General features: G+C 41.3%; 1 protein-coding gene across 5 annotated transcripts in view; it reads left to right on the top strand.

The window, feature by feature from the left end:
* Positions 1 to 7486: 7486 nt before the first annotated feature.
* LOC139763074 (uncharacterized) overlaps positions 7487 to 13822 on the top strand; it is a 25568-nt gene continuing 19232 nt past the window's right edge. For 2 of the 5 annotated variants that reach the window (XM_071688672.1, XM_071688673.1), the window contains exon 1: positions 7487 to 7752. Coding sequence is in view for 1 of the 5 variants with exons in the window: in XM_071688674.1 (XP_071544775.1) it covers positions 7677 to 7752 (76 nt within the window). In the remaining 4 variants the exon portion in view is untranslated. Of the gene's footprint in view, positions 7753 to 13001; positions 13057 to 13822 lie in introns of all 5 variants that reach the window. The other 3 variants (XM_071688675.1, XM_071688674.1, XM_071688678.1) reach the window with 2 other exon arrangements.

The following is a 13822-nucleotide window of genomic DNA, read 5'->3' as shown; positions in this document are numbered from 1 at the left end:
ATCTTAGTGACTTTTACACACACACACACACACACACACACACACACACACACACACACACGAGGTTTTGTGAATCAAGCTTATCATGTTTTCCAAACCTTTGCGTGACGTCACGTGCACTATCTTCGGCAAGTGACTGATGAACTATTTTCTTTTTTTCATGTAAAAAAAACGTAAAATTCATTTTGCTAAAGATGGAAAGAAACTCCTAAGTTTAAATCAATCATCTATCGTGCCAAATTAAGGGAGAATTAAGATGGTTAGTGCACACAATACGATCAACAGACTAAAATTGAGTATTAACATTTCTGGCGCGGGGAAGGTTCGCAAATGTTTCCTGTATACAGATGCAAGTAAAACCATAAGAAACGGATAAGTGACACTTTGTCATGACTGGTTACAGACAAAGAGAACCAGAATATAATACTCCAACTACTACTGAGCTGGCCAAGGACACGAGTCACGCGACAATTAAAAGTATTGAGGCACAGGTCTTCCTCTACAATCCAACGTGTCTAAAGTAACCCTATAATCTGGAAACGCTTTACAAATTTCCCCATTTCAGGAAACTATATGTTAAAAATCAATGTAACACCAATACGGACTTATCAATTTTTATCTATTGTAATACGTATGTAGGATGAAAACGCTTTCATCCCTCAAGAAATGTACTGTACTGTACAATTTTGTTTCTTAACATTGCAAACATTCAGTAGCAATATTAAATTTATATAAAAAATAAAAATTTTCAAAAATTACTCTGGTCATTTATGTTCGTAGTTACCAGAACATTCTGCAATTACATCTTCAAGAAATATAAATATATATTATATAATTCTTGAAATACTTGTTTATTACATTAATACCATTAACTTGTGTTAAGTGTAAATAGTTTTAAAACCTGTGTTTACGTAGCAGATTAATCAGGGGGGGGGGGGAGGATTTAAGCTTCTTGTAAATTCGTCTCGAACCTGATTCCAACTTAGTGGGTACAGTAGATTTCTACTTTTAAACTAGATGAGTGTCATATTTGAATATCATGAATCATGCAAATTCTATATTTGTAAACAAATTTCCATATCTTGACTAATGTAAAATTTTTATTACCGTTTTCTATCCGAGACGGATACTGACTTATTTCTAAGTGTCGCAGTTAGTGTGTGTAAAGACTCGCAAAGACTAAGCTTAGCATAGCCTCTTGTCAACGACAGGCAGTTCTTGGGTGTGGTATTATTGACACACGTCAGGTATATGTGCTCCAGGTAACGTTACAGGCACATACCGGCCCAAGGGTAACTGTGGTGTAGTGGGCTCTGAAGTGGACATGTGTGTGTGGTGTAAAATACGAATCATTGCTTCATCCCAAATAAATTCAATTAAGATGATGCAGTTCAAGTTAATAGCAATTTAATAACTAGATGATATTCCAAAATATATCCAAGTTTACTATTTACCAGTGATACATGTACTAGGTTAACTATTTACCAGTGATGCATGTACAATTCACAAGTGGTTACAGGACAACGACCCCGCTACAGGAAAATTTCGGTTGAATTCTAAAAGCAATCTAAAGACAATTTAATGTTCTTTTTATCTTTTGTATTTGAGTATGAGAGGGCGTGTGCAATTGGCAACTTCTACAGCTAATTTTTGTAACTGTACCAACACATCCCTACTACATTCCATCTTAGGCTTCACAGCTAAAATACACGTGCTCTAAGAGAGAATACAGTAGCAGATTATCAAAAGCTCAGCTAAGGTTCTGCGGCTTACTGGTGGGGTGAAGGTGATGCATCTTTGTAATGTCTGCTGCAGCAGACATTACAAAGATGCATCACCTTCACCCCACCAGTAATACAAAGACCTGGTAGGGATCCCCCAGTATGAAAAATACATAATATGGGGACCATATTGCCAGGCACACAAAGACCTGGTAAGGACCCTCTCAAAAGATAGAATTCTCCACGTGCAAAGACACTTTACACTCAGGCATGAGAAGCAGTTCGCACAAAAAAGTTTGTGCCTGTGATGGCACACCCAGGAATGCACAAACACACTCAGAGCCTGTGCCGAGCTTGGACTTGGAGAATCTTTTACACAAACACACATGGAGTCTAACAATGTACAGCATGATCTACCATTCATGAAAAATTAGAGGCTGACATTTCTCTCAACCAATTTTGGAAAGTTTCATCAAATCCAGTTGTAAAATCCTGTAGTGCCTCATCCTTAACAGGCCAGTGGCAGAGGGTAACAACAAATATGCACAATCTCAGGCATGAAAACCTTCCAAGCTGATGTAAGCAACTCGGCCAGTCTGTCAGTCATTCAGGCACAAGACAATGGAAAAAAGTATATATATGCAAATACCAGACAGCCACATAAGCATGCGCACACACACCGTGAGAGCCAACGCAAATTCATTTTGGTTATTTGAAATGCGGTTTTCCATATATTCAAGTAGAGGACCCATTTGCAAAACTGCACTTATCTCTGTTTCTGTTGTACGAGGTTAAGTAATCTAAAATCAACAAATGAACATTGTTTGCTTTAGATTCTGCTAGCTCTAAGGCACAGTAAGTTTCCAAAATTATTCAGTGTTTTTTCAAGGGAAATAAAGCATACTAAACTTCCAGCCTCACAATGGTCTCAACGTGTTATGGAATATTTCCATTTAGAATGTTTTATGATTGTCCACAGCTCTAGGCTTCCACTTCAACCAATATCTTATTTTAAAGACAAAAAACAGACATTGTTCATGGTTTCAGGCGTCGTCTTCAACCAAGTGACATTTCCAAAATAACCGACGAGTCCGGTATGATACACTTTGGCGTGAAGCCTGACAAACCTCCTGTTTCAGAGGCATCACCCAGTCATATACGCTCTGCTCAAGGTCAAATATCCTGTTCAGATCGCAAATATAACGGTCCTCCATCACCCAAACACAACGAAAGGCTACACTCATCACAGCGAGGTAAAATAAACCAAGCTAACTTACCTGGGCAAGGTCTCAGCGTAATCTGATCGGAAAAATATAATGTCCGTTCCAACTTCACCTCCGGTACAAGTTTAGGCGGGAAGTCTCGTTAACCGGTATGAACGCATCGAGTCACTAACACAATGGAATATCCGCATATTTTCGAAGCCTTTATTTTTGTCTCGGGCAGCAGACTGGTAAATGGGAATTCTTATAAATTCTCTTCGAATATCAGTCATTATAAAGATACATTTAAGACTATAGTCAGTTGAGATAAGGCGTAATCAAAGGTGCTCTACCAAATTCTTTACAATTCAGTGGTGGGTTGAATGAGATAGAAGCAGATGGGCAATTCATACAGTTAAAATAAACAGATGATACTCAACTTGGACGAATCACTTACGAATAATCATAACTACCTGCATTACACAGTTACCTGTTTTGCCTCTTTCTGTGCATAAGATTTGTAGGTTACGGGTAAAAATATAACCAGGGATATATATTTCTATATATTCGACATCCATGGCATTCTATACCTGTTTTACGAGTGACACTAAACTGAGAAACTTTAATATCATAAAAGCGTAATTAAATCCACTAATTGTCTTATGCGGGGCAGAGCCTCTGAGAGGGGGTGCAAATGGTACATCGTACCAGAGCCTCCAAAAGGAGGCCCGGGAATTTCCTGAAATCTCAGAAAATGCAGAAAATCAACAGAGCGCTCCATTCCACCCCTCTCTCATCTTCCATACCCTTTTTGGCCTTGCAGCTCATGGAATAAGATTGTAGTGGAATGGAAAAGAGAAGGGGGCGCGAAAGATACTTTGTACCCCCTGATGAAATTCCTCTCAGGGGACCTGATAAGGGGTTACACTAAAAGAAATCCATTAGCCCTGTTTTATAATAAAGACCCCTACATAGTAGATGGTTTTCTTTAATATATATCTAGTTTTCTTATCAACGGCATAACTATTACAAACTTTCTTGGGTGTTCCTGATGAAGAATGAGACTCAATTCTTGATTTACATATCTAAAATAGTAAAGTTGTTAGTTGTTTTGCTGTCTTGCATTTAACATTAGCTTTTTTAAGGCTAACTGATGAATAATTTGCCATAACTAACACAAATACATTAAACCCTATCACACGGCAAATATCTACAATAATACATTCATTAAGTTAATTTTATATAACTTGAAGGTATTGAAATGGTAAGAAAATAATGCCCACTATACTTCAGTTACACAAGGGCCGCCCTGTACCAGTAATGACACATCCGAGAACGGCTTGTCATTGACAGAGTCCATGCCAAACTTGGTCTTGGTGAATCTCTCTCTCTACCTACACACACACACACACACACACACACACAAACACACACACACACTTTACAATTCTTTTCAAAAAGAAACCAATGAAAATTGAGACCCAAAAACTTGATTATGGATCACTGGTAACTTTCTCAACTCATTCTGTCATCACCTGAAAAGTTCCAGTCGTATGAGGGAAGAAGAACGAGGACCAAAGCGGGAAAATGTATAGGTCTGTGATTAAATTCTGGAGAGAAGGTGCTTGTTTTCTTTGTGGAACTGGTGGCTAATGCTTGACGTTATGGCCTTAATCTTCGTCTTGGGATTAAGGAATTTTGGATAACGAGTTATGACAGTGTTGGAATTCCTTTGCACTGTTGGCAATATGGCCGACAAGGATTTTCGGTATCCGAGGAAGTGGACAGGTGATGGTTGTACGTACGTACTGTTGGATCTCATTCTAACAAGGACGAATTCCTCTTGAATCATAACTAAATATGTCTTATTCTCTTGCTGTTTCTGTCTTGAATTTATCAACCGACATTCCCACAGAAGGCTCACTGCTATTTTTGTTTAAGAGACCGCACTTTTCAAGAGGTTCCACGGATCTTAAATTCTGAGTGACTTTTGAGAGCTGGTCTGCCTTCAATGACGAGACACCCAGATCAAGCCGGTGGAATTACGACAAGCATGAGCCTTAATGTGGCAATGGATCACATTTTCATCCGCAAAACAAGTTTGATGCTTTTCATGACGCAGGGTCGGGGGAAAATAGGTGTACTCATCATGCACCGATTCAATCCCATCATCTTTACACCTGTCTACTGCTGACAAATTCAGCACATGCAAGGACGTATGGTATGGTAGATGGAACCTGTGGGCATTTCCAGTCGACCGGACGCATGCATCCACAAATTCACCAGTCTTGGAGCCGTCCGTGTTGAGATGGGTGTAGTCCAGACGGTCAGGTACGACCTGAAATCGCTGGTGGACCTCTTCCTCTAGCGAGCTTGCCTCGTTACGATCGTCGGGAGGCATCCACTAATGACGGTGAAGTAGGGGGTCGCTCCCACGGCTCCTCGTTTTAGATCACCAGTTCAGCCATCTCTCTGTGTCGGTTACGTCAGGTGCCAAAAGGTGCTTGTGATAAAAGTGGGAGCCATGCTGGATAGGTGGATCTTTCGTCTTCCTGACAAGTCTCCATTCCATATTTACGTAAAGTGTGGAATGGTCACAACGAAAACGGAGGTGGGGGAGGAGTGGCGCAATTGCCTCAAGCTTCATTCGTGCGACTCAAGGTCAGATCAAATTTCCAAGACCTATTCGCAGACGTACTCTGCACCATAACAAACCCACCTCAAGGTTATACTTTACTTTCTGAGCAGACGAGGGACTGATACACCAATGACGTTGTATCCTTATCATATCATCAACCCAGTGTCAACAAGGCATTCACTTTACGACACTGAACTTGTCACTACAACTATAAATAATTTATCATTCTCTCTTCCTATAAGTCTGCGGTCAAAAGGCAGACCTATACATCTATAAAATTTCGCAGTGGAAACAGGGTGTTATCTAGATCATGCTGTAGATTAGGAACTGCCGATGTGTAAGGCATAAATAACCCCAGCGCTTGTTACGAAAACTCCTATCCTTACTATAAGGCTAATGGACTCGCCCTGCCGATAACTGAGCGAAATGTTCAAGATTCTGCTCACGAGAGGGCATTACTGATTACATATCATTCGAGCAGGGCTACGGACACCTCCATTAGGAACTCAAAAAAAAAAAAAAAAAATTGAATTGAAGAAAGGCGTTGAATCTAGTACGAGAGAAATGGTTGTTGTCGGCAAGGAAGTTCTTAATAAAAATAGCTACGTCGGTTCTTAGAAATTAAGAAGTTCAATCAGCATTTTTATAAACAGTCTCGTGCGCTTCTGTACTATCTGCAGTGGCCAACTTGTCGATCATTCATTTTCTTTTAACTCTAATAATACGCAGGCAACTGTTGACCATTGCTTCCTTGACAACCAAGAAAAGGGGAAGTAGTGAGTCGACCTTAAAGGGTTTCGTAAGGCGGTTTAAGCCGGTATTTGTACTATTCTAGTTGCTGACGTGTACACAGGCACAACCGCCCTTCTGTCTTAGATAGACAGACAGATAGATGGATGGATGGTGTGGTAGGTGGGGAGGAGCCTTCTGTTTTTTACCACCCTGTCTCCAACGATACATTAAAAAAAAAAAAGGATACTTTTGTCATGATAGTTATTATTAATCTCCACGCACAGAAATAGGTCAGAAAATTTGCCCCGGTGGTGAAAATTCCTCAAAAGATGCCCTGCATCCAAAGAGATGGTGGAGGAGGGTTCTTAATCCAAGATCATTTTCGTTGATCAACTATCGACGCTTCTTGCACGGTAAACTTTATCGTGAATCATAATTGAAGTGCAGAGCAGCACATGTATGTATCTGAAAAAAGGTCAATTGACTGATTTTGAGCAAAATGGTACCTTTGCCATAAAAAGTTCGACGTTATGACCCTTAGAATGATGGCCTTTGACCTGACCCCTTAGGCCAGACCGTCACGCCAAGAATCGTACCATCGTCATTGTTCAAAGCACAAAGAACTCCTTGGAAAGGGGTGGAGCGGTCGGTACTGAAGGAGTAAGCAGCGGCAAATATATCGAGCCCAGGTTTAACATAATCAGTAAAGGCAAACAACGATGAAAAAGCATGCTGTATGAGCCAGTGTATCACGTATCGGTGGACAAACAGGCATTATCTGCATGGCTTAAAAAAAAAAAAAAAAAAACACGAGACGCGTAACTTTACACCGTCTAAAGCAATCGACGACATGGGGGTGATAAGTTTCATAAAAACAGGCAGAAACCGATTAGTTCGGCTAGAAGACGCACCAAGTAATTAAAGCGAGTTAAACTACGTATCCGAAGAAAGACTACTAGTACTGTAAGACAGTAGCGGGAGATCTGAATAGAATAAACGGAGAAGCAGAGAATGCAGTGACCATGATACTGTTTCAAGAAACTGCAGAAAGTTTACACATTGGGTATTACGAGGAATAAAAACATCTCGTATCAACACGGAGGTTTGAATAAGCTGGTGGGACAACAGGAAGAGAGAATAAGTTGGTGGGACAATACGCGCCAAATATCGCGCTACTAGAGAGACTCATTGGAGGGAGCGGACCCTGAGCCTCGCCCGGGTAGTGTGGCGCCTTCCCTCACACAGGCCGGGCGAACTTCCCTCAACTCTTGTACCAACACGCGCTCGCACTCCCCGCGCTCGGGGTTAGTTATGTGGCAGTCCACGATGACAGGTCTCTCGTGAAAAATGACATGAAAATTGCAAGTTCTGGGAATAACTTGTATGAGGAACGGTACGCGTTCCTCTATAGTGTGGACATACCAAACACTATCCTCGGTGAAACCGCCAGCACCAACACGTGAGTTAGGCTTTTGTTCCGTTCTCCGTTCCAACTTTTGACGAAACCTTTATCTCTCTTAGGTGTGTGTGTGCCTGTTTGTCTTTTACATTTTTCTGTCCGTTCATCTGTTATTAAGTATTTACACTCGTGGAGGCCCCACCTTTTATCCTTGCATTGTCTGACATATGTGGTCTTGAATTTTCATGCGATAGTTCTGTAAGGTCTACCCTAAACAGTGAAAGCTATTAAATGAGATTATGAAGTACATGACTCTTTTTTTTTCTTAATCGCTTGTTGCAAGTACAGTTCCTGATGAATGGAACACTGGCAGTGTAACACCAGTACAAATGGACTGAACCAGGGCAGTGTGAAGTATCCGGGGTCAACCATGGAAAGGTCTGCGGGGGCCTGGATGTGGACAGGGAGCTGTGGTTTCGGCGCATTACACATGAGTGAATGGATGTGAGCGGATGCGGCCTTTCTTCGTCTACTACTGGCGCTACCTCACTATCGCTAGAAACGGCGATCAATTATTATTATTATTATTATTATTATTATTATTATTATTATTATTATCATTATCAATGATAATAATAATAATAAGAATGGTATTAAGTCCTGTCCGGAAATTATTACCTAATAGCTTAACATTCGTAGTTGGTAAACTTCAAGGAAGCCATTATTCGAGACAAGAGGCAAACAAAATTATAGAATCGCCACTTGATTAAGGGTTCTCACGACGAGTTTTGGTGAAACCGTTTTCATGTCTTGACAAAATATACTTGAATGCTCTCATGTCGTAGCCACAATATGCATGATGAAAGGGAAGTGTGTGTATATGGTAAAGGTAGTGTTTGCACGTCGGCAATTAGAAACCTTGTCGACTCGCCAATTACAACGAGTAACAATAACGAAGGTTAGACGTAACACAAGTCGTGTGTCGCAGGAAATCAGCAGTCGGTTACACTTCGTGCATATATAATGACTCTTACAGTGAGCCGAGTTATGCCAAAAGTGGCAGACGATACAAAGACTGGAAACAATAAGTCTTACAACAGCACGTTCTACGTCTAACAGCTGCAAGCTGAAGAAGACGAATTAATTGCAAGGTTCAAAAGGTGGTAAATGAATGTTAAGACTGGGCTCACTGTTGGCAAATAAATCTTAAAGTGTCCATTAGTGAAAAAATGTATAATAATCTGTCGCAGAGACAGGAAAGGCTAACATCGGTAGGAATATCATAAACCTACAAAATTTAAATGAACGTAGCCTAGGTGTAATAATCAATGTCCTAATGCCAAGTAAGCATAGCGTGTGTATGTGTGTGTGTGTGTGTGTGTGTGTGTGTGTGTTCAGGCCCCGATCACACAAAATCTTTTTCACTCCATCTTTCCACCTCCAATTTGGTCTCCCTCTTCTCCTCGTTCCCTCCACCTCCGACACATATATCCTCTTGGTCAATCTTTCCTCACTCATTCTCTCCATGTGACCAAACCATTTCAAAACACCCTCTTCTGCTCTCTCAACCACGCTCTTTTTATTTCCACACATCTCTCTTACCCTTACGTTACTTACTCGATCAAACCACCTCACACCACACATTGTCCTCAAACATCTCATTTCCAGCACATCCATCCTCCTGCGCACAACTCTATCCATAGTCCACGCCTCGCAACCATACAACATTGTTGGAACCACTATTCCTTCAAACATACCCATTTTTGCTTTCCGAGATAATGTTCTCGACTTCCACACATTCTTCAAGGCTCCCAGAATTTTCGCCCCCTCCCCCACCCTATGATCCACTTCCGCTTCCATGGTTCCATCCGCTGCCAGATCCACTCCCAGATATCTAAAACACTTCACTTCCTCCAGTTTTTCTCCATTCAAACTCACCTCCCAATTGAATTGACCCTCAACCCTACTGTACCTAATAACCTTGCTCTTATTCACATTTACTCTTAACTTTCTTCTTTCACACACTTTACCAAACTCAGTCACCAGCTTCTGCAGTTTCTCACATGAATCAGCCACCAGCGCTGTATCATCAGCGAACAACAACTGACTCACTTCCCAAGCTCTCTCATCCCCAACAGACTTCATACTTGCCCCTCTTTCCAAAACTCTTGCATTCACCTCCCTAACAACCCCATCCATAAACAAATTAAACAACCATGGAGACATCACACACCCCTGCCGCAAACCTACATTCACTGAGAACCAATCACTTTCCTCTCTTCCTACACGTACACATGCCTTACATCCTCGATAAAAACTTTTCACTACTTCTATATATATATATATATATATATATATATATATAAACAAGGGGCGAACAAAACTTTTATCTACATAGGTTGGGCATTCGAATTCATATCTAAAAACGACAATAATCCTCTTTCCCTACACTTCAGCGATTCATCTTTGACCATGACCATTATATAAATTTCTATTCACCTTAAAGGGGGAGAAAATAGACTGCACTGACGACCAAGCACGATGATTCTCGTACTATAAAACAAATGTTACGAGAGGCGAATAGAGGAATTAAATCTCACTTAAAAGGAGAAAGAGAATCCTAAAAATGATCTCATACAAGTGTTCAGAATCAATACAGGCCTTGCCTGCATGGCTCTTGGCAACAATCCAAGCCTAGCTTGATTGCTTTCCCTTGTCGTACAGTAACAACAAACCCGTGCGCAAGCGTTTTACTCCAAATGAAAAAAAAACTTTCGAGTATTTTTGGCATACAGAATCATTTGCTAATATTTCTTGTGAGCAACACCAGCGCTACGTCTAATGATAAACTTGAAAAATACTTCGCATCGAGTCCCACACTTGATATTTGCATCTACGTTTTTGCACGTCAAGTTTACATGGTCTGTTTATCTACCTATATCCCTGTTGCCTGTTCTGAATTGGAACTCCTTCAAGTGGTGGGTGGCCATGACAATAAGAGTCCCCATAACTAGTGGACTCTAGTGCCGCTTCTTAACCTTTAGTGCCTCACCCTTAACAGGCTACTGGCAGAGGGCAATTCTAGCGCAGTTTTTGCAAAGGTTCCTACCTAATGTTCCTACTGAGTACTTCCACTTAACGCTCCTACCTAATGTTCCTACCTACTACATCTACCTAATGTTTCTACCAGAGTGTGCTTATCAACTACTATCTAAAGGTTATTTTCCCTTATCTATTTCTTCTTTTTTTCTAGTCTTACCCAGTATCATTACCAGCTCCAACAGGTCCGATGATGGCTCCAATCTATGACAAAGGTTAATGAAAGGAAAAGCAAAAAGAGACAGAAAGGTATTTACGAATTTTTGAGTTAGCGAAAAACCTGTCCTTGAAAAAAAGTTCCAGGGCACAGTTGCTGGGAAAGACACTGAGAGAGCAATGACTTTCAAAGCTTTAAGTTGGAGGGGAAAAAAAATAGTTATCAATGCGGTCCACCCTTGAGATGCCAACGGCAACACTGTAATCATGTGACGCAGCACTCTGCCAAGTATTGAGTGGTCTAGCTGGAGGTAGGGGGCACACAAGCAGCCAGTTTTCAAACGCATAAACCAAATTAATACCTACAGAAGAGGGAAAGTGAACCAACATCGCGGCGTAGGGCAAGGTGGTCAAGTTTTGAAGTTAGCCTGGGAGAGCTGATGTGTCCTACCGCTTTCCATTCAACTTACTGAACTCTGTCAGAGCTGATGTGTCCTACCGCTTTCCATTCAACTTACTGAACTCTGTCGAGTAAGATTGCAGAGCTAGATGTGAGAGCAGTACTCCATGCAAGGATCGATCAATCATTTACATAAACGAAGCAAATGTTCGGAAGAGAAGAAATTTCGACTCTTAAACAGGACTTCCAATTTCTTAAGAGACACATTCAGTTATTTCTGTAAATGTTGGGTTTTCAAGTTACAGTAATACCAAGTATGTTCGTCGAGTTAAATGGTGGAATTACAGAAACATCGAAAGAGAGAAAAGTTGAGGAATTTTCGAGAGTTGGGGAGAATCCGTGTCTTGGAGGAATTAAGCTTAACCAGATCTCGTCTACCCCACTGAGATATCCTGTTCAAGTCTGGGTTTGTTGAGGAAGCTGCATCTAGACTAGATGCAGAACGAGTAAGAGAAGTTGGAGCAGACTTGAAGAACGTGGAAGAATGCAATGTTAAGTCGTCAGCATATGAGTGCATTTGGTTATATGTAGAAAAAGGGAAATCGATGACAGGAAAAGAGCAAGAGACAATACAAAACCTTAAATGGTGCTACTGTTGATGGAGAGAGGAGTGGGGGGGGGGGGGGAAGGATGACTCATTAACAATCACGTAGACAGATCAGCCCTAGAGGAAGCTAGGTATGATGGAGGGAAGGCAAAAGAGGAGAGCTTAGGGATGAGACCCCGGTGCCACATCCCGTTACAAGCATTGGATATATCAAGGGCAACCAGAAAAGGATTTCCCAAAAGCTTTCAGGGATGATCACCTAGACATTAGTAAGACAGGAAAGATTACTGGTGGACCTCGCCTTACGGAAGCCATACTGTATGGTGATCCGAGAGAAGACTGTGATATCCAAGATGTCTGAGGATATAGGAGCTGAGGAGGGATTCAAAGTCTTTGGAAACGGTAGATGTCACATTAACAGGACAGTAGTTCGAGAACGGTCACTTCTTGGGTGCTTCCAAGAAGTAAAAGTACTGGTGTTTAAACCAGAAACGGAACAGACGAGCAAGTTCAAGCAAGGTGCAAGTTCAAAAGGCACTCTTTTTCAGTACACGGGGATGGATGCCACCAGGACCATAAGCACTGTTTGTGTCCAGAGAGGGAAGCGCTTTTCGGACGGTTCGAAAAGAGATTTACGAGGAGGGGCACAGATTAGTAATAGGAGCACCAGGGAGGCGGAGGAATGTTCAGTCATCCAAAGTAGGGTGTAAGACTTGGCTGAGGCTTGTTACACAAACCCCCAACACCGAAGGTTCGTTTCCTCGCGTCCTTCAGTCCCCTTAGCCTCCAATTATGCCTTCATGTGGTTCCTCTTACAAAGACCTGGGCTGTAATAAAGTAGTCGTGGCTACCAGGAGATTCCTGTTGTTACTACGTCTTCCTTCCTCATTGTATCATCCACCTTGGTACATTCTGGTTAAGGAGGTACATGCAAGGGGGTCGTAGTTTTTCGTGTACATCTTGCAATATACACCATAAGTCGAACGTGTTCACAGCACCATTATGTACTCATTTTCTAACATGGTGTTTCTCCTTTCTTCGTGACAGAGTGTCCTGCTTGTACGGAATACAGTTCTACAGATTCTAGAGAAGTCAAAAACAAGTCAGTGCTTTCCCCGTCACTCTACTAGATAAGGCTTCCCCCCATATCCTTGAGAAGAATAGTTGTTAGATCTTCCCAGAATAGTTGTTAGATCTTCCCAGAATAGTTGTTAGATCTTCCCGTCTGGGTCTAGCGGATGTCCACTGTGGCCTGTGGTACTTGGGGGGGTTGGCTTACCCCAGATGAGGAAGGGTGTCCTGCGAGGTTATTGGCCACAGGTGTCATTATTTCGACGAGACTGAAAACAATCCACTCATGGGCGCTCATAGTGATGACAAGGACATCCACGGCATAATCTTTGAAGTGTGTGACTGCACCTTACAATAAGCTTTCGTAATTTGAATCTCTCATACTTCTGTTAACATGGAGAACAGTGATACATCTGGAACAGGCACAATGCCAATGCCTGGATCGGCCTAGATATCAAATGTCAAGAATTTCCATTATATTGAAGGCAACTGTAAGATAAGAAAGTGTACGGGAACTCTTGAATATAAATTACTTATAAACTTTATGATCATTATTACATTTAAACGCACGGACAGTCCCTCTATTTCACTATTTATCCTAATTAAAACTGATAAGCTTTATTATCATTGTTGCATTTAAACGCATGGACAACCCCCTATTTCACTATTTAAACTTTATCATTATTACATTCAAACGCATGTAAAATCCCCTCATTTCGATTTTTATCCTGGTCCATGTACTTTCCTAACAGCTACCTTCGTTCAGGAAAGTCGTGAGACGCGCACAGCAAAAACAC

This window comes from Panulirus ornatus, chromosome 46 (genome assembly GCF_036320965.1).
Source record: "Panulirus ornatus isolate Po-2019 chromosome 46, ASM3632096v1, whole genome shotgun sequence".
NCBI classification, from domain to species: Eukaryota; Metazoa; Arthropoda; class Malacostraca; order Decapoda; family Palinuridae; genus Panulirus; species Panulirus ornatus.
The sequence above is the reverse complement of the archived record's forward strand: the minus strand, read 5'-3'. Positions and strand labels throughout refer to the sequence as shown.